General features: G+C 45.5%; 1 protein-coding gene across 5 annotated transcripts in view; it reads left to right on the forward strand.

Annotated features, from left to right (window-relative positions):
- The window catches only part of Ptp99A (Protein tyrosine phosphatase 99A), a 229,624-nt gene that overhangs the window by 200,106 nt on the left and 6,617 nt on the right, over nt 1-22,901 (forward strand). For 3 of the 5 annotated variants that reach the window (XM_089551892.1, XM_089551894.1, XM_089551896.1), the window contains 17 exons: nt 615-729; nt 1,094-1,297; nt 2,091-2,186; nt 2,307-2,488; nt 4,027-4,168; nt 5,983-6,094; nt 9,528-9,607; nt 10,560-10,657; nt 11,242-11,335; nt 11,862-11,941; nt 12,498-12,632; nt 13,595-13,630; nt 14,894-15,376; nt 15,950-16,069; nt 17,138-17,308; nt 19,152-19,280; nt 21,069-21,391. In XM_089551892.1, coding sequence (XP_089408018.1) covers nt 615-729; nt 1,094-1,297; nt 2,091-2,186; nt 2,307-2,488; nt 4,027-4,168; nt 5,983-6,094; nt 9,528-9,607; nt 10,560-10,657; nt 11,242-11,335; nt 11,862-11,941; nt 12,498-12,632; nt 13,595-13,630; nt 14,894-15,376; nt 15,950-16,069; nt 17,138-17,308; nt 19,152-19,280; nt 21,069-21,391 — 2,600 coding nt within the window. The remainder of the gene's footprint in view (nt 1-614; nt 730-1,093; nt 1,298-2,090; nt 2,187-2,306; nt 2,489-4,026; nt 4,169-5,982; nt 6,095-9,527; nt 9,608-10,559; nt 10,658-11,241; nt 11,336-11,861; nt 11,942-12,497; nt 12,633-13,594; nt 13,631-14,893; nt 15,377-15,949; nt 16,070-17,137; nt 17,309-19,151; nt 19,281-21,068; nt 21,392-22,901) is intronic. The other 2 variants (XM_089551893.1, XM_089551895.1) reach the window with 2 other exon arrangements.

The raw sequence follows: 22,901 nt of genomic DNA on the forward strand, positions 1-22,901 counted from the left end.
TTTAGATAAAATGCCCTTTCTGAGTTATCACCATCTGTTTACTTTCGCATAGAATTATGCTTTGGGGCTAATTGAGAAACCTAAGAGGACGTTATTTTCATAATTAAGACTACTAATTTGTACCTTAGATGGGCGCAGCATATGCTGTCTTCAAATGTGATGCTTCTCATTCAAGTCCCGATTCTTTGGTTGAGCAGTGAAAGCAAAGAAACCAGACAAAGCTTTTCTTTTAATAGATTCATTGATGCAGCGCAAAAAAAGAAAGTTCAAGGGTCTTCTATATAATGGGTCATGGGTTCCTGCAAAAAGGTCATAGTGTATAAGGAGATCATGTATGTATAAACGGGTCAGAGTTGTGCGGAAAAGGTTTAAGGATCTCATATGATTGATTGAGTCACATGATCCAATAACCAATGGGTCACAGCGTGTGACCAGTGGGTCACTAATTGTCACGTGGGTCAGCTGGTTACATCGTGAAACCTTGGTCTGTGGTGGTGTCATTTCAGACAGGCAACAGCCTCTAGATCTAGAGTTTGGGGGGGGTGTCTATGGCAGCTGCCGCTGTGAAGTAGACTCCAGTTTTAACAATGCACGCTCCGCCTTGCTTGCTGCAGCAATACACCATCAGGAATTTGGAGACCTTCACACAGTACCTGGTGTCTCTGCAAGTTTTCAACCCTGCCGGACGCGGACCGGCCGTGGTCGTGCCAGTCATGACCGATGAGGGAGGTGAGTGCTTCATCAGCCGCCTTCTTCCATGATTTGTTGGCTTCCAGTGTGTTCATCTTGCTATAGCGTAATGATTTCATTGGCAACCGTTTGCAGTGTGATAGCAGCACACACACATTTTTGTTTCAACTCTCTTGCACCAGCATAAAGAAGCTGAGTCACTGATTCTCTCTTTAGTTTTTGTGGTATATGCTATTTCTAGCAGCTTCATCGCACATACAGCACAGTGTAGAAGAAATCAGTCAGTTCTCGTGGTACACGGCACAGCGTAAACCTTTGTCAGTTTCGTTTTGCCCACATCGCTCAAGCAGCTCGCGTTCTGGTGGTGGTCATCCTCGTGACGCTCTGGTGACGATACCCCCAGTGCCGAGCCCACCTGTGAATGTGACGGCGGTGGGCGTGACGGACAACACGGTTCGGCTGAAGTGGCGGGAGCCCGAGAAACCCAACGGGGTTCTCCAGGGATACCACGTCTACTTCCAGCCGTCGCGCAACGGCTCGACGCAACAGCAGCGCCGTACGGTCAGCCACCCGCAGCCCATCCAGGAGTATTCCCTCACCAACCTCCGTAAGTTGCCGTGACAGGTCCGGTTCAGTCCGAGCCAAGCCCCGAAAGGAACCTTTTCTCGTATTGATTAGTCTATGGGGTTTCTCCTTCAGAGCAGCCTATCTTTGTGAAGCGAAAGGTATTTTTTTCTTTAAGCACCAGTCTGTCGTTTTCCGAGTCGTGTGTATGATTCAGGGCCTATACAAAGGACCTAGCGCACTCTATTACTTCCAAAATGTTGAATAGTTACTTATTTCTTGGTTAATACGTGAACTTTTTTCTTCAGTACCTGTTATTTCATGTAGCTTTGTGCTGAGGGCACTTACTTATCATTGGCACCTGTTTTTATACGTTTTATAAACATATACGACTTGAAGGCACACTTTACTGGCTCATATCTGAATAGAACTGGTTTGTGTAATGTGAAGTAAAGTAAGAAGATTGCACTACGATGCATAAAGCAACTGTTTTCAAGTGTCATTCTTCGCCACTAACTGTTAGAGCTCCACTTCCACTGGCCTGAGATATGCAAGAAGAGAAGAGAAGGAGAGCTACCTTAGTGATTTTAAGACATGCAAAGTGGAAGGTAGTGCAACTCTACAATTCCTTTTTTCCAAGTGAAGAGTTCTTTGCAAAGAAATAAAATGCATTGCTTTCCTCTAGTTTAGTTCAGATGCATATAGCAACAGCAAGTCCCAGTCTCATATGCAGCCTAGATTGCTGCCACATTGACTCCGTTTACAGTGGATATCCTGTTCTTAACGACTTTTCAAGTGTTGTAACATCCTCCCTCATGTGTCTGCCTTGTGTGCAGGGCCATTCTCGCACTATGACATCTGGGTGAAGGCTTTCACGCAGAAGCATCTCGGGGAGTCGAGCAACTTGCTCAGGATACAGACGGACGTCCAAGGTGCGTCTCTGCTCAAAGAGGAGTAGCTATGTACAGGACCGCACTCTTGAGGTTGTGTGGATGATGCGCTGTTTGGCGAGAAGAAAATAGGGGTGTTTGTCGTTCTTGCTCTGCTCACAGGCCCCAGTGCGCCGATCATAGTGAACCTCACCTGCCAGTCATTGGACAGTCTCTTCCTGCAATGGGAGCGGCCGCAGACCTACTACAACAAGGTGGACTACTACTTTGTGCACTACCGCTCGGAGGAGGCCTGGGGCTTTGAGGAGATCGCCATGGCTGCCACCGACCGGCTGGACCACGTCGTGAGTGGCACCTCTTCTCTGCTCAGCTCTTGCATAATCAACTTCGGGCATCTCTAACATGTTTACGCCTATGTTAGGAACGCATTCTCCAAATTCTCTTAAGACTGCGTTCAAAATGAGACTATGTATGTATGGTATTTTCAGTGGACTAGACCGTGTAATATTAGTAGCAGTAACTGGGTATTTACATTGCTGTGTTTGAATTCCGAAGTGCAGTAGTAAACTGCTCCGCATTAACTCTAGCTGTTTAAGTCTTGGAAACTTGCTTACCATATTTACTCTATTATAATTTTTTTTTTTTTCGTGCTACTATAAAAATAGCTGCAGCGACCTTTGCCACAAGACCTGCAAGCTGTTAGGAGAAGCCGACTTTCCAATGACCCTGGGACCGTGTAGCACGCACAGAGAAAGGAGAGGGTGGCTAGGAATGTGGATAGAGGGTGGCTTGGGTCGTTGAGAAAGAGAACTGGAAGAGTTCAGTTGGCAGTGGAAGGAAGGGCAGATGGGCACAGGTCTGAGCAGCAGCATGAAACAGCGATGGCAAGGTGGTGACAGAAGCCGCTACTCTGTGGGCTAGTCGTCGAAGGCTTTGCTGCACTCGATGGTCTCGCGTGCATTTATGAAGCGTCGCCTCATATAATACCGGCTTATCCATTACTTCTGCATTCTTGCGTACTCTCTCCATTTTTTTCCATGGCTTAAGCCATAGTTCACTTAAATAGGCTGAGATCGCGTCATAGTTGCAGTATATATATATATATATCATATTTTCATTTTCGTGTGGTCTCAAACCCTACACTCGCGTTATATTTGTAGTCACCTTATGCTCATGTAAATATGGGGTTTGTTCATGCATCTACATTATGTCAATAAGGCATTATAGTGTTAAAGCCTAAGTGCGGGGTTTTGGCATTTTTTCTTCTTCCAGGCACTTCTTGTCATTGGTGAGAATCAACCTTGACCTTTAGTTTGGAGGCCAAAAGTGTGTTAGTGAATGTTAGTGAAGAGGTTTTTATTTTTACTGGACAGGATAGTGTGGACAGGTAAATCACTACAGTCACTGTTGGTTAAATGGACACCGAGGACAGATTGAAGTTAGCATGTACTGATAGATAGCCTCATTCTAGCGACAAAGACGCTGCTGTTGCGGAAAACGGTTGTTTTATAAGGTAGAAAAATCCAGAAATGAAATACAGGTGTTGCCATCACTGGCTCATTTATCAACAAACGGCGGTTTTAACAGTTTTCCGGCTGCGAGTACCAGAGGCTATGTTGCACCGCCTTTCACCTCAAGACGAGGATCACAGAGTCCTTTTTAATGTAGACGTCACGAGTTTGAATCTAGTCAGAGGGGAATATTTAAGTGCAATTTTCTCCACCCTGTACAAACATCAACATAGCCAGAAAGAGCTGCACAACCGATTTTTACTTAAAACAAAAGTCGGAAAGAGTTATAATCAGTGCCCTTTTAACAGTGATGTCCAACAGAAGCAGTTTCGCCCATAAACCTCGTTGCCACGTTCCCCCCTTGTGCGCAGATGTTCATACCCAACCTGACGGCCAACACGCTCTACGAAGTGAAGGTGCAGGGGGCGACGCGGAGTATCATTGACCAGACTACCGTTTTCAAAGGGCAGTTTTCTGATTCCCGGAAGGTGCTCCTCCAGAGTAAGTGTCAGAGTAAGTTGACGCCACACGCCGGGCTCTACACGTTCGTCTCTCTCTCTTCTCACCACCTCTCTTGCTCTCTCTCTCTCCGTCGTCAACGGTTGCGTTTTCTTCTCTCTCTCTTTTCTTCTCTGCCTCTGCACCCTCTTCAGCTTCTTCTCCTCCTTATTGATGTTTGTTGAGAAGCCCTCACCTCACATGCTTCTCTGCTTGCTCTTCAACGCATGCATGTTGTGCATGTCCTCTGTTGCCACCGTTTTTGCACGGGTTGAAAGTTTTTTCTGTGGTCTTCTCTGCTCTGCTCAGTGGCCTTGTACCTTAATTGTGCTTTTCTCTCTCTTTTGTTTTTTTTATGGAATGTCTGTGTCCCTGTCTCTGCATATTTTGGGAATGCATGCCTTTTGTGCTCATGTTGCAGGCTCACTGTGGTGACAGACGCGAGAAAGGCGGCAAACTTACTCTTGCTTTGCCTCATATTCTAGTGGCATTCAAGCTTGTTCTCAGCATTTGGCATTTCGTTTGAACTACGAAGAGAAGAATTTGGCCCTTCTAGCTTTGTGAAAGACGTCTCTGTTAACTCTTTCTTACGTGCTTCATTCACATTCAGGCAGCTTGAACGAATGTTGGGTGAGTGTACTAAGCTTTCGGAGCTGAGCACCAGAACCCAGAAGTACTTTCAAAAGTTTCTGCCAGACAGAGAAAGGGAAAGAAGGTCATATCTTTTACTTTACCTTTTACTGCCTGTTGAACTTGGTTATTAATTGTTAATACACTTGTTTTGTTGTTGTTTTTCTTCAGCTTGATGCTGAGAACAAGCTTCAGAGAAACTGGCATGCATGCCTCGCCCACAAACTGCACATGCCAAAACTCTTTCGCTCTGATCTATAGCTGCCTTTTCTCTGTACTGCCATTGTCGTGCTTGTATCATGCATTCTCTTGTCTAAGTCAGGCAGTGGTTGTATGCTTGCTACTACAAGCAAGTTGTATTGCTTGCTGCTGCGTAGCCATGCTTTCAGATTCAGGTGCTCAGTCTCTTTCAGTGACGTCCGTTCATTTCTGTCTGTCATGTTTTTTTTTGTTTTTTTTAAGGAAGTTCTGCATGCAGCCTCTTTCAGCTGATTGGTATTAGAGGCCTAGAGAGACTAAAGATTGGCTTAGAACAAGCCAGAAAAGTGCTTTTTTAGCAAGCAGTAGAGTTTTAATGGCATCAGCCCGCCTAGTGCAATGAAGGAAGATTGATTTGATCTAGTTGGCTTGTGGCTTATTATAACATTGGCGTGAACTCTTGCGCAGCATGCACCAGAGTACTGACCAAAATGTGCTTCCTCCTTCGGAATTCGGCTGTCTCATCCGAAAGCTCATGCCAATGTTATTACATTGCAAGCAATCAGCATCAGAAATTAAACTGGCATTTATGTACTCTACATTGCACAACGTGCCATCTGACAGCACTTGAAATCTAGCTTTGGGCACCTTTGCATTCGTGCAAAACGAGTTGATGATGCCCCGTTTTTGTGAATTGTTGCTGCCGCAAGTAGTACTTGCTTGGCTGAGCCCCTTGCCGAATGCAGCGAGACAGTCGCTGAGCTGTCTCCGGACCAAGCATGACGGGAATGGCTTCGCGAGTGAGAGCTGAGCATGCGTGAAAAAAGCGTCGGTCGAGCGATGAAGGCACCTTGGCTTTCTCCGCTCTCGCTGAACGTTGTGTGGCAGTAACACCAGTGGCAGCTGCTTCTGGTCCTTCTCCCCTCCCTTCCGCTTCTCCTTTCGTAATTCTTTCTTCGTCGTGTTCGCTCTGTGACGCGGCTCTTGTGGTGTTGGCGCAGCCTTCAACGATGGTGCCTATTCCGATCCCAGCCTGAGTGCTGCCGTGGTGGCCGGCGTGGTGTGCGTGTCGTTTGCGCTGTTTCTGGCCATCATCTCCTTCGTTCTGTGGAAGTAAGTAGCAGCTCACAGTTGTTGTCCTGGGCTTTCTCTGCGTGCGTTGAGTTTCTTTAGCCGTGTGAGCGTTTAATCCGTACCCCGCCGCAGTGACTCAATTGGGGCTACTGACTTCAAGGTCGCGAGTTTCAGTTGCAGCTATGGCAGCCTAATTTCGATGTTCTCATAGGCCATGTGTTCAGGATGTTAAACCCAACACACATACTGTTTAATCTGCAAAGGACGTTGTTGGGGAGTCTAGGCTGTCATAGGGTGTCCTATTCCTAACTTCAGAGTGATGAGAAATTGAAAGGTGCTAAGTTTTCATGGTTTTGTCACTAAGAAGGCTTTGCATTTTTAGTTTAGAATGAGTCATCAGCTGTGCAAATAATGATTTTTTTTTTTACTGGGAATTTTAAATACACTATCATTTAAAAAGAAAAAATAGTGGCATCTCATGCTTCGTTGCACTATCTGCTAGTGAAATGTATTGGCTCCTGCCTGTGCTGTGCGCTCTACTTAGCTATATATCAAAAAATCCAAAAAGCATGCTCAAAGTCACAGGCAGGAGATAGGCAAGAATTCTTTATCAGGAGCTTTCCAAATGCTGCCATTGTGAATGCTGGGCTATTGTTTCCAAAGCCTTCCCTTTGTACTTTTGAATACATAGTGGCATTTGTAGGCTTTAAAAGATTTAGATAGGCATCAAGGTTGTCTGGTGACACCAAGAAAGCAGGATTACTAAGCCTAGCAGTGGCAGAATTTTATATTAATGGCTCTTTATTGTCCTGTCACTCAGGCATTTTGAATGCTCTTTGAGTTAAAGATATCAAACTCAGTGGGGATCAGCAGTTTCCGCACAGTGGTTTTCACTGACCATTGAGCTCAATGGGAATAGACTCAGTCGAGGCTTGCGAGTAGCCATTGGGATCTCAAGGGCCCTTCAGAGCAGCCTCGCACTCACTAAACCTTGAAGAAGACAGAATATAAAATTCAAAAAAAAAAATAAAGAAATGTTCTTTATTTAGTTGCAAAATTTTAAACTGCAGTGACCAGCTATTTAAAAAGAATTTTATTTGGTAGTCAAAATGACAGCTCCGCAGACTCTCCGGTGGTCAGTTATAAACAAACCGACGCTGTTCTTGTCGTGCAGCTGAGGTTCACTTGTTTCTGATTCTTAGTGTGCTTTCTGACAACTGAGGCAAAGTGCCCCATAGTAGTAACTATAGTAGCTGCGAATGCGACAAAGACGGTCACTCATCTGTGGCAGCTGTTCTCCAGAGAAAAAGGAATGCATCTGAAATGAAGTGCGTATTGTTGGCCGTCGTTGCTCCGCCATTGCTGTTTGTAGATTATGCCCAACTGTGGAGTATTTGAATGGCTTTTTCAGAACGAAATTTCATTTAAAAGTTGCACTTATTTCAGTATTAGGCTTATTTTATTCTGCTTTGCTTCATGATTTCATTCAGCATTGCTACCCCTAATGCCATCTGCAGGATTCTGTGCTCACTACTCATTGATAACTAAAATTTGCCATCACCCCCCACCACGAAAGGAAGAAAACCTTACCAATGTCCTTGCCTGCGTACGTGACAAGCAGCAATAGGTGTGTTTTGTTTATTCCTTGCTTTGTCCATTCATTGCGAGGTCTTCATAACACTCTTACAACTGCCTAGTATTTAAAGGGCCCTGCCTTTATCACTGTCTTTTATCACCGTGGCTGCTGACAGTCTCCCCATTAATACTCTTTCAAGCTTGCATGATATTTCATTGCTGTAATATCGCGCTACTTGAAGGCAAGAAAAAAAAATCTCATCCAAGCTTGGGCAAGCCCTCTTAACCTGTCAGCTCAGTATGATGGCCTGATGACGTAGTGCGCTGCCCACCATAGAGTTGGTCAAATGTTTTAGGGGTATCCCCCATAATGGACTAGTTTTATAATAAGTAAAGAGTAATTACTCCATTATTAGCACTATTCAGTTGTGAGTTATTTTGCAATCTACAGTTGTGCAGTGAGAGTTGAAACTTTCGGGCTTCACCTCCTTTGCTTTCATGCTCCCAAAAAGACCTTATGAAACGTTCGTCGCATGACCAGCCTGTGTGTTTACGTGACAGAAGTGCATTGTGTGCGCTTTCTCCCCCCCCCCCCCCCCCCCCCCCTTCTTTCTGTCCTTGTTTTAGCCATCAAAGACCTCTCGCACACCTCTCGCATCAAAGCAGACCTCTCGCACACGCCTGTTAGGCATACACGGAGCGTCTCGCCCTCCTTTTACGGCCGCTTTTTACAATCGCGGCAGCCCATCCCGTTTGCGGCTTCTTGCTGGGGCGGCACTTTCACACCCCAGGTTGCTCTTCATGCCCTTTCTGCAGTCGCACTATCTCATGGTGCACCGCGTGCATGAGGGCATTTTCTTGATAAGCATAGGGTGATAGGACAGAGTGGTTTAAAGATAAGGACAGGAGGGGAAGAGAGCACCCTGGGAGCTGCGAAATGAAACGATCTTGCTGCGGATCGGCGCGCTCACGGAGGTTGACACTTTGCAACTGGAGCAGTGCGAGCTGCATGGCTTCAAGACGGCCACATGTGCTTGTTCTGCAGGGCCTGCATCGGAGACCTGCCGAGGCTGCTCAGGTCGGCTGCTCAGGTCGTCAGGTTCTGTTCATTGTGTGTATGAGGGGCGTGTGTTTGCATAGGTATGGCCTCTGAGAGAGGGGCCTAATGTTAATGCGTCACAGGAAGGGTGAATGGAGAGTTCTACTTAACCCCGTGTTTTAAGAAAGCTGCCGCTCTCAGCAGCTGCGGCTGGGAACAGCAGGGTTTCCTGTAGTTCTTTAAGTTGCTGCACACTTTGAGCAGAATGTTGGCAATTCTCAGTATGGAACTCTGGTAAGCAACTCTAAGTGATGGTTGTAGTTTATTTTTTTAGCCATTTTTTGGTTTGTTGCACCAAAGACGTGGGTAGCCTGGTGTACCAGGTAGTTTCTTGATTAAAAAAAAAAATGTTTGGTTTGGTTTATGGGGTTTAACGTCCCAAAGCGACTAAGGCTATGAGAGACGCCGTAGTGGAGGGCTCCGGAAATTTCGACCACCTGGGGTTCTTTAACGTGCACTGACATCGCACAGTACACGGGCCTCTAGAATTTCTCCTCCAAAGAAAAAAAAATGTCATGAAGCAATAAACATGTCATAGTTTATGATGTGACTTGTATTCATATATGCATGCGGATAGTGCAAATACTGATTCTCTGAGTTCCCCATTTTGGCTTTTAGGCAGGCATTGCCTCATTCCTGAGTATTCACTTGTATAGGTCTCTGGATCTGAGTTCTGATGACAGTGAACAGAGACAAATGTTTGCCTCGGTTAATCCTATACCTTGGTGAAGCAGAGATTCCATTAGTCAGCTTTTATGGGTGCAATTTGTAACAATGCTGTGATCGGCTTTGTTGCAGGAAATACTTTCAGGCCGCTTACTATTACTTGGACGACCCTCCAGGAAACAGAGCTTCGCCGCAACTTTCTGAAACCTTTGGTGAGTCTGGTTGACGTGTGGCTTAAAGTGCGCATTAACAGCCGCATTTGTTATTTAGCCTTTCGAGATGTAGCATAGATGCTGTGCTTGTTAAATCAACCAAGTTTTGTACTTATTCATAACTGTTAAGATGGTATATATATTTACAGTCAAGCCCACTTATAGCGAACTGACAGGTAAACGGATGGTATCTGTTGTATTCGAAGTTCGTAGTAAATCGACTTCCCATATTACTGAAAAAAATATGCTAAGCCCAGTGATGTTAATTTCTCTAAAAATTTAGTTATGTACGTCTATTTCTTCAAAGCAGACCCTATTGCAGCGCTTTTCAAGCTCTTGGGCGGGATTATGCTCTCTTGCTGAGGCATTTGCTCCCGACAATCGCTTTAGGGACGCTGAAAAGTTAATTGCAGTTGAAGTGTTATTGACCGCTGATGCAAGGTCGGCTTTCTTAATTACATTCCTAGCAATCAGGGAGTGCTTGTACTTAATGTACACCGGCTTTGTTAGAGCATGCCTCTGTGACATCGACATCTGCGCCGACAAAGACATCCGACCAGCTATGCATCAAAAACGCGTTGCCACAAATCTGCATGCATGCAATCGCGTGAGTTTCTGACAGCATCATCCGTTGTTAGTGAGCCCATGCAGCGACAAAGGCGGTCCAGCGCACGTGCGCACAAAGTGTATCAGCTACAATGTCTGCTCTCTGCATGCTGTCTACACACACTAGCACCACAGGATGTGAAGAGGCTCGCACTCTAGTCCAATCTGTTTTCTGCTGAACTGCTCTCACTGCATTGAGCTATTGCTTTGAAAGGTAGCGTCCTCTGTTCCCCGAGCTTCAAAATATGAGCGCTGGATAACTACTGTTCGAGGTCTTCACATGAAAGGACTGCGGAGCTCGAAGGAAAACAGGAGCAGTAACCGTTTTGTTTCGCATTTGTTTCAGACGACTCGGAGTATGCTTCTGTGCACGTGAGCCAATGGGCGAAACACGTGGCCGACCTACATGCCGATGGAGATATCGGGTTCTCGAGGGAGTACGAGGTAAATTTGCATATTTTTTACTCCCCGCCAGCTATCTGTGCTGTCGAGTGGCTCTAGGAAGCGTGTATATCTAACTCTCTTATGCCGCAGGGCATATTGCACAATTTAAAAAAAAAAAAGAGTCCTATGGCAAGCATTCTTACAAATTGATCGTTCATTCTAAGCAAGCGCAAGAATAAATCATTGAGCCAAAGGCCAACTCTAGTCAAGCCGAAAGCCAGGTCTAGTTCTTGCTCACTGTTATGCATGTCAGATGAGAAGCAAAATAATCCACGTAAGAAGTGATTGTGCAGCGCACACTACTGAACTGGAAAAAAAGAAAGTTATGCTGTGATATAGATATCAAATAGGTTCAGGATTTTTCAAAAGCTAGATTAAGTGTGAGAAGGAGAGAAAACTTTAGAAACAGAATTTCACAAGTTTAATGAACTTAGAAGGAGAGCTGTACGAGCTCAGTTGTGCCTCCATTTGCAAGCAGTTGTGCATTGCTGTCATCTCTGTGCGACATATGTTGTCTTCTTCTAGTTACACTGTACGAGCAGTGTCGTTCACTTCAGTGACTATTTCCTTTGCCCCTCTTGCAGTCTCTCCAGCAGGCTACGGATTTGGATCTGTCTTCAGACTATTCCCAGATGGCGGAGAACAAGGGGAAGAACCGATATGTCAACATCGTGGCGTGTAAGCTTTAAAGCACTGTTATCTTATGCATTCATTATGGCATGCTGTCTTGTCTCAACTTCCGCATTGCTTCCCTGTTATCTTGTGGCCAGTTGCCGTGCACTCTTTGTGCTGGGAGACCCCATTGTTCCGGTTCAAAAGTTCAGTTTGCTGGCGAGCTGGTCGAGAGATAAGAGACTATCTGAACAGATTTGGTTTCTGGCAGAAAGCCAGTAAGAAGGATGTGTCTGTGTATGGCCAAATGGTCATAGCCACGTCATATCTCCGTTGTCACCAGTCTTCTGAAACCTTGTTTCTTTATATCACGGCCTACCTTACAGCCTCTGCCTTTTCCTCTTTTTTTATTCCCTCACTTTATTACTATAGCTAATTTTCATCGGCCACTAGCAAAGTGTAACGTAAGTTGCAACTGGCAAGTTAGCCATGGATAGTAGTGGCCTCGTCTTACCAGTGGTGGTCACTTTGGCTATTAGCAGTGCGGTACAATCACTTATGTCTCTGGGCTGTTTACTCCGGATCCTTGCAGATGACCACACACGGGTTATACTGAAGCCTACCCCTGGCCAGAAGAAATCAGCCGATTACATCAACGCTAACTATATTGATGTGAGTATTGGAAAGAAGACACCTTTGCATTAGACTAAGTGCAGTAAAACCATCACTGCATCTTTTTTTCTTATGTGCGTGACGCTTATGCTCGTGAGGTTGAAGGTATCCTCTGCATCAAATCTTAAATTTATCATGGATGCTTTAAAAGTTATGACAGCTTAACAATGCTCTCCATTTCCTTAGTGCATCTACATCACATGTCGAATGCTTTCAAGGCATTGTTTGCGTAACACATGGCAACCGCTATCCTGCAGTTGTGTGGCTTTCTCCGAGGCTTTGTAAACATTCTTGCATCATAAGGTGGTTATGGGTTTGATTCATGGGCGCATGTTAAGTGTTAAACATGAAGAAGAAGAAGAGCTGTTGGATATGTGGTGGTCTGGCCAGTCTTCCCTGGTACCTGTCAGCAGTAATTGTTGCATTGCTTTGTGATGAAAAGTCAGTGGTTTGCCCATAAGCGTTTTCGTAGAGTGCTCGGCATCAGATGGAACCGATTTCTTGTCACCTCATCATCGCTGTTTCTTCTTCCTTTCGCCAATGTGTGCACTCACAGGGCTACAACAAACCTAGGGCCTACATTGGCACCCAGGGCCCCCTGCCCTCGACTTTTGACGACTATTGGCGCATGATCTGGGAGCAGAGGGTCTGCATCATCATCATGATCACCAACCTGGTGGAAAGAGGACGGGTGAGCGCACATTCTCACCATGACTGATGACCTCATCTTACCTGCCTCTGACTACTGCTTGCAAATCAGGGCTCGCAGGCCTCTTTTGTGACCTTCACCAGTTACCACAAAATCAAGTGTTTGTGCTCCATTGTGGCATAATGTCACTTCCTTGGGAACATAATGGAGCACGAAACTCGAAACATGTAGTATCTGTTTTAAACTCGTTGCTTCAAAGCTGTATGCTGAGGCTTGTATCGGTGCCAGCCGTTTCTCCAGTGGCCATTATAAGGTCACACTCAAGTCGAGAAGTGTATGCAGCGTCTTCTAGTAGGCTTGATTTTTGGTGATATATATTGAGCTTGGTACTGTTGCTGCTGAGGATCATTTCTGTTCAGGAGGGTATTTTCTGTTCACTTCCCAACCTCTGTGCTTGGAGATTATGCAGCTACTGCATATGCGGGTTTAGCTTAAAGTTCTGTTCTAAACCTTGCCCCAGCTGGTGACCTTATTATATATTATTTAACAGCCGTGCTCATTGCTGCCTTAAACTAATCTTTGTAATTAATTTCATTGGGAAAAAAATGTCTGGCAGCGAGTTATGGTGTTCTCTAGCAGCAGAGGTGACCTAAACTACTATTATTTTTCGTCCGGGAGAGTGCAGTATGCTGTTGTCGTCTTTAGTTGATGAGCATTTCTTTTTTTTATTTCTGTGTGTATTCTTAAGTTTACTTTGCACCACTCAACAGCTTGGTTATGTTGCATCTGCCACAAAATAAGAGAAGAAAGACATCTTTCTCAGTTTTTCAATCGCTTTTTTTCTTGCTGTGTTCTCCTCTTTTGCTCCTGCCTTGTCTTCTTTTTGTGATGCCTTCTTTCTGCCCTCTCTCTCTTTATCTTTCATTACTCTGTCTTGCATTATTCTCTTTTCTGTTTCCTCCTTACGTCTTCCTTTTCTGTTTTCGGTCGGGGGACAAAATCAGCGTGCTCGTAGCGTTTCGGCAGAGTTGGATGACCTTGTGAGTATTGCATGAGGAATGTGTGTGTCCGTACACTGCCGCTCTCTCTCTCTCTCTTTGAAAACTCTTTCGCCCTGTCTACATCTGGGCCGCTCACATCACTGCTTGGCACACTAACTCGCTTATTTCTTCTGGTTTGCATCTATTCCATTTCTTCTGTCCAAATAACAAGGTAGAAAAGAAAAACGAATGTTTGACACTAATGATCTCTTAATAACTGTTTTGCCTTTTGTGATTTTGCAGTGGTTCTTGGTGGTGCTGTTTTGTGTTTGTTTTTTAAGTCTGGGGGATGTCTTGGGCTGTGTTGCTCTGAAATGCCAAAGTTAAACTTTACTACCCACACGTTACGTAGGTGCAATTTAGCAAGGGTATTCTCAAACACTCTGCACCTGCAGAAAGGTCCTACCCGAGTCTGAATCTATTGCTCACAACTGCTCTGTTCAGCTACATTCCATGGGAACAGGCTAACGAAAACATTACAATCATGCAGGGTTAAGGTTATTTAAAGTATTTAAAAAGTTAATATGGTGAAGAGACCAGTTGATGATGTCATTTGACCTGCCTGCATGTTGCAGCATAAGCCTGTTAGGTGAGCTCATGCTGTCTGAAGAGTCTCGTTTCATTACACATCATTCCTAACTGCGTGTGACGGGCGCAGTTACTCTTTAAGCAGCCATTAGCCTGTCCAAACTTGGTCACTCCTTTCTGTGTAGCTAGCCGCAACTGCTGTTTCAGTGTAATCACCCTCATGACATGATAATTGTGCATACCGTGGGATAGCAGTTGGCATGTCAGTTTGCTGATAAGAACAGTCTCTGAAGCAGACCTTGACTTCAGAGTCATTTGACTGGGTGGCTCTTTTCTCTGTCTCTCTATTTCTCCTTCATGTGAACGTGCCTCTTATAAGCCGTAATAACCCTTACTAACAGCTTCCTCACCTAGCACTCACTAACTACCTGGTTGGGCACATTCAGTACCTAGCTTCTGAATGCCTTACAGTTAGTGCTGTTGTCCTAACTATTGTACCATCAGGAAATATGAAGCATTTCCTTGTAGCAATTGCTGTAATTTTTGAAGGTGTTCTGCATGTTTACATTGCCGATGCTGGTTTTTATCTCTTTATTTTACTCACCTGACTTCATTTAAAACACCGCTGTTGACTCGAGTAAAGGTGCTCATATCTGCACCGCGTAGAGAGTTGACGGAGTTTTCAGTGGGAATGTGCCTCAATTAATGATGGTTCCTCCTCCTTGGTGCTTGCAGCGTAAGTGTGATATGTACTGGCCAAAGGAAGGTACTGAGACCTATGGCATAATCCAAGTGAAGCTGGTCCAAGAGGTTGTCATGGCGACATACACCGTCCGAACCTTTGCCATCAAGAACCTCAAGGTGAAGAAGAAGCAGGCGTCTGAGCGGACGGTGTACCAGTATCACTACACCAACTGGCCAGACCATGGGGTACCAGACCATCCTCTGCCAGTCCTCAGCTTTGTGGCCAAGTCTTCTGCTGCCAACCCTCCCACTGCAGGACCCATGATCGTGCACTGCAGTGCTGGTGTAGGAAGGACAGGCACCTACATCGTTCTGGATGCCATGCTCAAGCAGATGCGGCATCGGCAGAGCGTCAACGCGTACGGCTTCCTGCGGCACATCCGCCAGCAGCGCAACTACCTCGTCCAGACGGAGGAGCAGTACGTCTTCATCCACGACGCTTTGCTCGAGGCCATCGAGAGTGGAGACACAGAGGTGACTGTCCTCACTCTCTCTTTCCCAGCATGCCTTGCTTCGTGTCTTGCTTTCATTGGGCACTAACGTTGTTCAGTCATTCCATTCCATACTAAATGCAGTCAAAACCCACTACAACGAACTATTTTCATTTCCCCGTCAGCAAACCATATAAAGCAATGCAATTAATTTACCTCACATCGAACTATTTGGTGTGCTTAACTGAAGACGTCAGCGCCCGCCCTGTCCATCTTTCTGTGTGGTTTGTGTTAAATTTAGCGCTGTTTTTTACCTTTTGAACTATTTTCGACGTGGCGTTCTGCTTCAACAAAATTTTTGGGGAGTGAAGGTGCACTTAACTATATTAAGACGCAAGTAGCATAAGGCCTTCAGCTTGTTTATTTTGCATCCAAAGATGCTCACAGTGTTTAATATCCTATTTGAATGCATTAAAAATGGCCACCAAAGATGGTATGCACTTCGACAAGTGCACCGGTGGCATTTCCCGCTGGTTCAGCAGTCTGCATTGCCCAGCTGTCACCCTTGACGTTGCTCATGAGGGAAGAATTGACCATATTGTTCATGTCTTTGCAGGTTGGGGTCTCACAGCTGTCTCGCTACGTGCAGAGCTTGCAGACAGCGCAGGTCGGGAACACGGGGAGTGGAGACAACAACACAGACAAATCCTGGTCACTGCTGGAGAAACAGTTTAAGGTGCGCTCTTCCAGAACAACTTCGTTTGGTTTGCTGTCAGGCAAAATCCAGTGACCGGTCTTGTCGTGACTCTGGTGACATCTGTTCGGCAGCGAAAGGCGCTTTCGTCGTTCATTTCACTTTTTCCTGCCACTCCAGTTCGCACTTGTGGCATTGAATCGTTTGTGGCAACATCGATTGTCGGCGGTTTGCTTCGCGTATTTTCCACATTTTTTTTTTCTCCTGTTCCTTTTGCGATAAACGTGCACTAGCCCAAATGATGCAGACATTGCCGTAATATTCGGGTGCGTCATCCTTCGTTTCGTGTCCTACAATTGACGGAAAAAATTCTTGCCCGACGTCACCGCAGCATGCTTGCAGGAACTGCTGCTGCTGGTGACACGAGCTTTTCAATTTTTGTACTTTTCTAGCCTATAGGAGCTCTGTTTTCTATAAAAGTAAAGTCTTTGTCATTAGAAAGTGGTAACCAGTCGGCCTAGGCCATCTTCAGTTCGTCCTCAATGTCCTCTTTAGGTATTATCGGTATGCTACACTCCGACAGTTGCAAGTACAAGCGATTGTGCCATGTTGATGGCAACTTTTCAGAGCAAACAGTGGACAATACAAACGATGTACCAACTACGTAACAAGCGTGCATTGTCAATGTGGCCAGATAAGTTGGAGGGCTTGTTAAGGCAGGATATATCCTGGCTTTCTTATTTCTCGTGTAGTATTTGAGCACCTGCAGTTATTGTCACATGCAGTTCAGATCAGCCCTCGGAAGTGGGGTAAGAGGTAGAAATGCAATTTCAGGGCACATTATTTTTGTACAATGGTTTGTGTAGTAAGACTTTCAAACTCATCTGCGGCAACATTTCTAAATAACCACGCACCCTCGAATATCTTTTTGACTGGTTACTTTGTTTCACTGATAAGCACCCTTTCTGGTGAATATTTAGAGGTACTACCATACTCGGGTTGTTTAGATAGGAGCCTAATTGGTTATATGTAGTGAAAAACTACAATCGACTGAGTGGTTATATGAATCGTTAGATTTGCTCTTTACCATCCTTCCTTGTTTGTGTGCAGCTGGTGACAGTGTTCAAGGCAAAAGACTTCAATGTGGTGTCAGCTGTGAAGCCCTGTAACAAGGCCAAGAACCGGTCGCTGAATTTGATCCCCATCGAGTCACACCGGGTGCACATCACCCCCAAGCCGGGCACCGACGGCTCGGACTACATCAACGCCACTTTCCTGCAGGTGTGCCACCAGTGCCGACTGCTGTCCCTGTTGTCAAATGCCTTTGTATTCTGAGAAAGGGCTCCCCTTATACGTTGAAATCCTAAAATGGCTCTCGCCTGCTGTTCCTTGGTTTCCGCTGATCCGGCTCATGATAGGGAAATCACTAGAAGAATAAGAATGGGGTGGAGCGCATATGGCAGGTTCTCTCAGATCATGAATGGCAGTTTACCATTACCCCTCAAGAGAAAAGTATACAACAGCTGTATCTTACCGGTCCTCACCTATGGGGCAGAAATATGGAGGCTAACAAAGAGGGTTCAGCTTAAGCTAAGGACAATGCAGCGAGCTATGGAAAGAAAAATGATAGGTGTAACGTTAAGAGATCAGAAGTGGGTGGAGTGGGTGAGGGAACAAGCGCGGGTTAATGACATCTTAGTCGAAATCAAGAGGAAGAAATGGGCTTGGGCAGGGCATGTAATGCGAAGGCAAGATAACCGCTGGTCCTTAAGGGTAACGGAGTGGATTCCGAGAGAAGGCAAGCGTAGCAGGGGGCAGCAGAAATTTAGGTGGGCAGATGTGATTAGCAAGTTTGTGGGGATACGGTGGCCGCAACTGGCAAAGGACAGGGTTAATTGGAGAGACGTGGGAGAGGCCTTTGCCCTGCAATGGGCGTAGTCAGGCTGATGATGATGATGCCAGCCAGAATTCCTTCATGGAAATAAACTGCTGACAGAGTCTAAATTGCGTTCTTTTGCTTCAGGCTAGCTTTTGTCTATTGTATCTTTTTAATAAGGCTGTAACTGTAGTTAATACTGATGGGTGGGCTGGATGGTGTTTTAAGCTCAAATGCAAATGGGCATGGCGTACGAAGAAACTAAGATTTAGATGGATTAGTGCAAACTGGTTCGAAGTTCTGTTCTAGTGTTGCCCTCTTCTCATTCTATGCTTCTTGTGGGCTGACTAGTGTAAATATATAGAATCTCGATCAAACGAATTTCACGGGATCACGGAAAAATTCGTGTCATCCGAAATGAACAAAGTCCGTATGCAGAAGCATGGGAAAGTCATTCATGCCGGTCTATTTACAGGTGACGAGATTTACTGACGGCTGACGAGAGTGCGCTCCAGACAGGGGATTTTACGAATTCGTATCGTCCTGAAATTCATATCAGCTGTGTTCATATCATTGAGGTTGTGGAGGGCACAATGTTTTCTCGTTCTTCCAGTCCTACTCTACTTGTGGCTGATATTTTCTGTAAAATCTTTAATCAGCATTTTTTATACTTTGTTTTATGTTATGTACATTATATAATGCTTGCTTTATGTGTTCAATCAAAAATAGCTGGTCTGCTGAAGTTGTCACTAGAGTTGGCCGCATCGGTCTGAAGGCAGGGAGAGATTTCCTGTTCCTCGTTTTCGCAGTTAACTTTTTCGAATCTGAGAAGTCTCATAAAATATGTTAGCAGGAGTGTAGCTCATTGCAGAATCCTATGTTGGGAGTTGGCTATACAAGGACTGAACATTGTGTGGTGCCTCAGTGATGTATGTAAGGTTCTTGTTTGTGCTTGGCAGAGTAGCAATGGAGTGATTTGTGCGAAAAGACAAACTCACCACTAAGAAAGTGCTGCCTTCACAACCATTATATCTGCATGTTTCATATTGTTGTGTGGAGTAAGAAAAAGCTGCTTATGGAGTTGAACCCCCCCCCCTTTTAGGCAACTTTCACAATTCAAAGCATAAACCTTTGACCTTGAGGCGCAAGGTGCTGAAACTAGCAGTCAGCAGGTTTTTAGGGCCCATGCATGTTTTGAGCATTTTCACGCTTTTACAAGCCTCAACCTGCTCTTACAAAACCTTGCAGGGCTACAACAGGCTTCGGGAGTACATAGTGACACAGCATCCGCTGATGACGACCATGGCCGACTTCTGGCAGATGGTCTGGGACCATAACTCACAGACTGTAGTGGTCCTCTCGGTCGTCGACGAGAAGGTCAGTGCCACACCTCGTCTCCCATCAACAGCGACTGCCATTTCTGTTGCGTGCCTCACTCCTTGTGTTTCTAGCGTGAGCTTGCAAACCTTGTTCTTGTCGCGGTTGCAGCATTGCAGTGGTTATCAGCATGTGTGTCACTTGCAAAGGAAGAAATCATATGCAAATGCTGCCGAAACCAAGGCTCATCTTAGAGTACAAAAAGCTTGCATGCTTTGCAGGCGAAAGCTCATTGGGAAGGCAAACATTCTACTTGAAGGACAGCTTGAGTGTGGTGAAATTGCAAACTAAAAAAAAAAAAACCATAATCCGCATCAAAAGTATATATACAAAAAAATATATACAAATTAAGTATGTATGTATATCTATTTTTACATCACTTCCAGAAAAATTGACTAGCCTCACCCCATACGTGTAGACATGCACTTTGTATACTGCTATGTTTCGAGGCTTGTCAGCCTCTACGTATGTTGCACTGAATTTACATATACAGTAGACTCCCGTTAAGACGAACTCGCTTAAGATGAACCCTTGGTTAAGATGAACAGTGGTGGTCATTTGTTTGGTTTCCCATAGAGTCAATGCAAAAAAAATCTGCTTAAGATGTACACTGCACACGTGCTAATTGGTTAAGATGAACTTTCACGACCAGTCGTGCCCAAGCCATGCAGCTTTACTCGACCATTCTAGCAGTATTTCAGCGGAAGGAAAGAAAGAAAAGCTAAAAAATTGAAAGCTTTCTTGCACCGCCGATGATCCATGCGACGCGGAGAGGCACAGAGACCTAACCACGTCTCTGTTGAAAGGGCGATTCTGTGAAAGCAGAACTGTCGCTGCTCCTCCCCTGTGAGGGCACTGAAGGATATCTTGGAAGGTTAAGTGATATGCTGACGCTTGTAGCAAGCAGACGATTTTCTCGACACAAAAAAAAAAAAAACAGACTGGGCAACACTCAACAGTGCCTGATGCACTGCACTAGTAGTGCAATAAATGCTTATGTTGCAATTATTTTTTTCCTAAAAGACTATTTCATGGCTTTGTTCACATATACGAAGTATTTAGACACACACTGCATGCTCGAACATCATTTTAAGAAGTACTCCTAATTAGATGAACTTCTGATAAGATGAACAGTCTTCATGGTCCCTTGGAGTTCGTCTTAAAGGGAGTCTACTTGAACTGTAAGAGCTCATTATTTTCAACCCGGTTAATTCGAACTAATGCCCGGATTCTGGCGGAACTCTGTGCATGTCAATGGGGGGACAACTACCGGTAATCCTAACTTGTTGGTATCCACAGCAGTTAATTCAAACTCTGAACCCCCGGCTTCCACCACTCCTCGCAGATAGAGGTCGGTTGATAGCGAGTGTTAACGCGCTGCAGATTTACTAGAGACACAAAACAACGAAAAGAGAAAAACAAGCCATCCGCATGAGGCAGGATGTGGACTTTGTTAGTGGAGCCAGCGCTCTGGTGCATGCAGTAGCAGGTCTTCGCTGTTGGAGCATTGGCTGGTCCAGCCGCTAAAGGGCCCCGGAGGAGAACAAATTGAAGTTGGCTTGTACGGATAGATTCCCTGTTTAAATGACGAAGGCTGCTTCCACTGGAAATGGAGCTTCCCCGTATTGTTTGCGTGCTGAGCCACGCTTGTATTGCTTTCCTCCAACTTTTGACCTTCATCTTGTGCACGTGTTGACGGGGGTCCACAGCAGTGTGATGTCGTGTTGAAACTGTGGCGGTCACGTCATTCGGGCCCCTTGCTTGTTCCTCTCCCCAACGGTGGTGCAGGAGTACCCGCAGTTCTGGCCCGACACAGACGAGGAGCAGGACTATGGGAGCTTCAAGGTGAAGCCGACGTCCGACGAGACGGCCACGACGGCGTCCACGGACACGGCGCCAGCCGACGAGAAGCCCGCCAGCGGTCCGGGCCTGGTGAGCCGGGACTTCATCTTGCAGTCGACGCAAGACGACTACGAGCTGTCCTGCCGTGTGATCCAGTGCCCGGGCTGGCCCCAGGCCTGCACCCCCATGGCCACCCTGTTCGACCTCATCCGCACGGTGGCCGCACGACACGCCGAGGACCAGAATGGGCCCGTCGTCGTCGTCGACAAGTGCGTGTGGTTTTTTATGTCTCCGCCTTGCACTAGAGGGACACGGAGGAGGACAGATTCCTCGCTTAAAATGACAAAAGCTACCTCCGCTGATGACGGAGCTGCTTTTTTAGTAAAGCCTGATTATTTCGCGTCTCTGGATATTTCGAACTGGCAGCATGGTGTAAGGGTATGACTTCAGACGCTCACTAGCTCATGCTGCGAGGCTCATTTCGGTTAAACGGACTGTTGAGGTCAACTCCACCCAATTGTTGTTCTTGGTAAAAATTGGTTTTCTGGCTCTCTCTGTTTGTGTTGACATTTGTCCGGCAGCGAAAGACACATTATCGCTGAGAAAATCGGATTTAAAAATTATCCCGCTAGCCAAATCAAACTGGTGATAATTTTAGCGAAAAAGACGGGTTGCCACCATTCTGAAGTGAATGTTGGTGTAGCGTAGCCTCTGGGATCCACGCCCAAGAATTGCTGCCTACGCGCGCATTTACTTGCGAAATTGGCCAGTGATGGTGGAACCTGTATTTCGTTTTTTTTTTTTCTAGCTCATGGAAGCTTTGTTTTTGGTGAGAGCTGTCTCTTTTTGGTTAGAACAGGATACCCTGTTGATACAGACAAACCTCTGTTTGTCGTCAGTGTCCATTTAATTGGGACGACCTCTTGGAAGTAGGTCGTGTCAAGCTATGACTGGCATAGCTCTACTATTTTGGAACAAAGCTGCTTCGACACCCCCCCCCCCATACAGCTTGCATGCAGTAGAGCATTGATAGAACATTGAATAAATAGTTGTTACAGTGCATTTTGACTTTCTAAAGCAGGTGACCATTGCTTTAGTCTTTTACGAAATAAATTTACTGCGATGCACAGTGTTTGGCGACTTTTTTGCGGACTTCGGTGTTTTGAACTTTCGGATAATTTGGACGTTTTTTTTTTTTTCCTCTCCCTTGTAGTCCGAATGAATGAGGTTCTACCGTATAGCTTAGAAAATGCCGAAAGAAATGAAATACCGCTATCGCTGCCGCCAGCTCTGTTTTTGCAAGCAACCTGCAGTTGTGGCAAGACGTTTTTGTGGGCGGATCCCTGAGGCAAGGCTTCACCACTGTTCACATTGCGGAGTCCTTTTTGATGTAGCCGTCACAAGTTTGAATCGAATGGCAGGAAAGTTCCTAAATGCAATTTCTTCAGCATTAAATGCGTCTTCTGCGATTGGACAGACATTGCCGTATCCAGAAACGGCGACAAAATCGACCTTTACTGAGCTCGGCAATTGGATGGAGTTTCCCTCAATGTTCCCTCGGGACCGAGTTTGATTAATCATTTCAACAAAGGGTAGTGTGCACACACAGAGAAGGACGAGAAGGTTAACACAACAAGCACATTTGATGATGAACAATGATTGATCATTTTGTGTCATTGTCATTGAGTGTGAGCATGTGTGTGATGTGCAGAAAAGTGATATGCACTACTGGCTTGCACCCATATTTATACAGGCTGCTTAAACAGATGTTGAGCTTTC

This window comes from Amblyomma mixtum, chromosome 7 (assembly GCF_055824585.1).
Source record: "Amblyomma mixtum isolate Tamu chromosome 7, ASM5582458v1, whole genome shotgun sequence".
NCBI lineage: Eukaryota > Metazoa > Arthropoda > Arachnida > Ixodida > Ixodidae > Amblyomma > Amblyomma mixtum.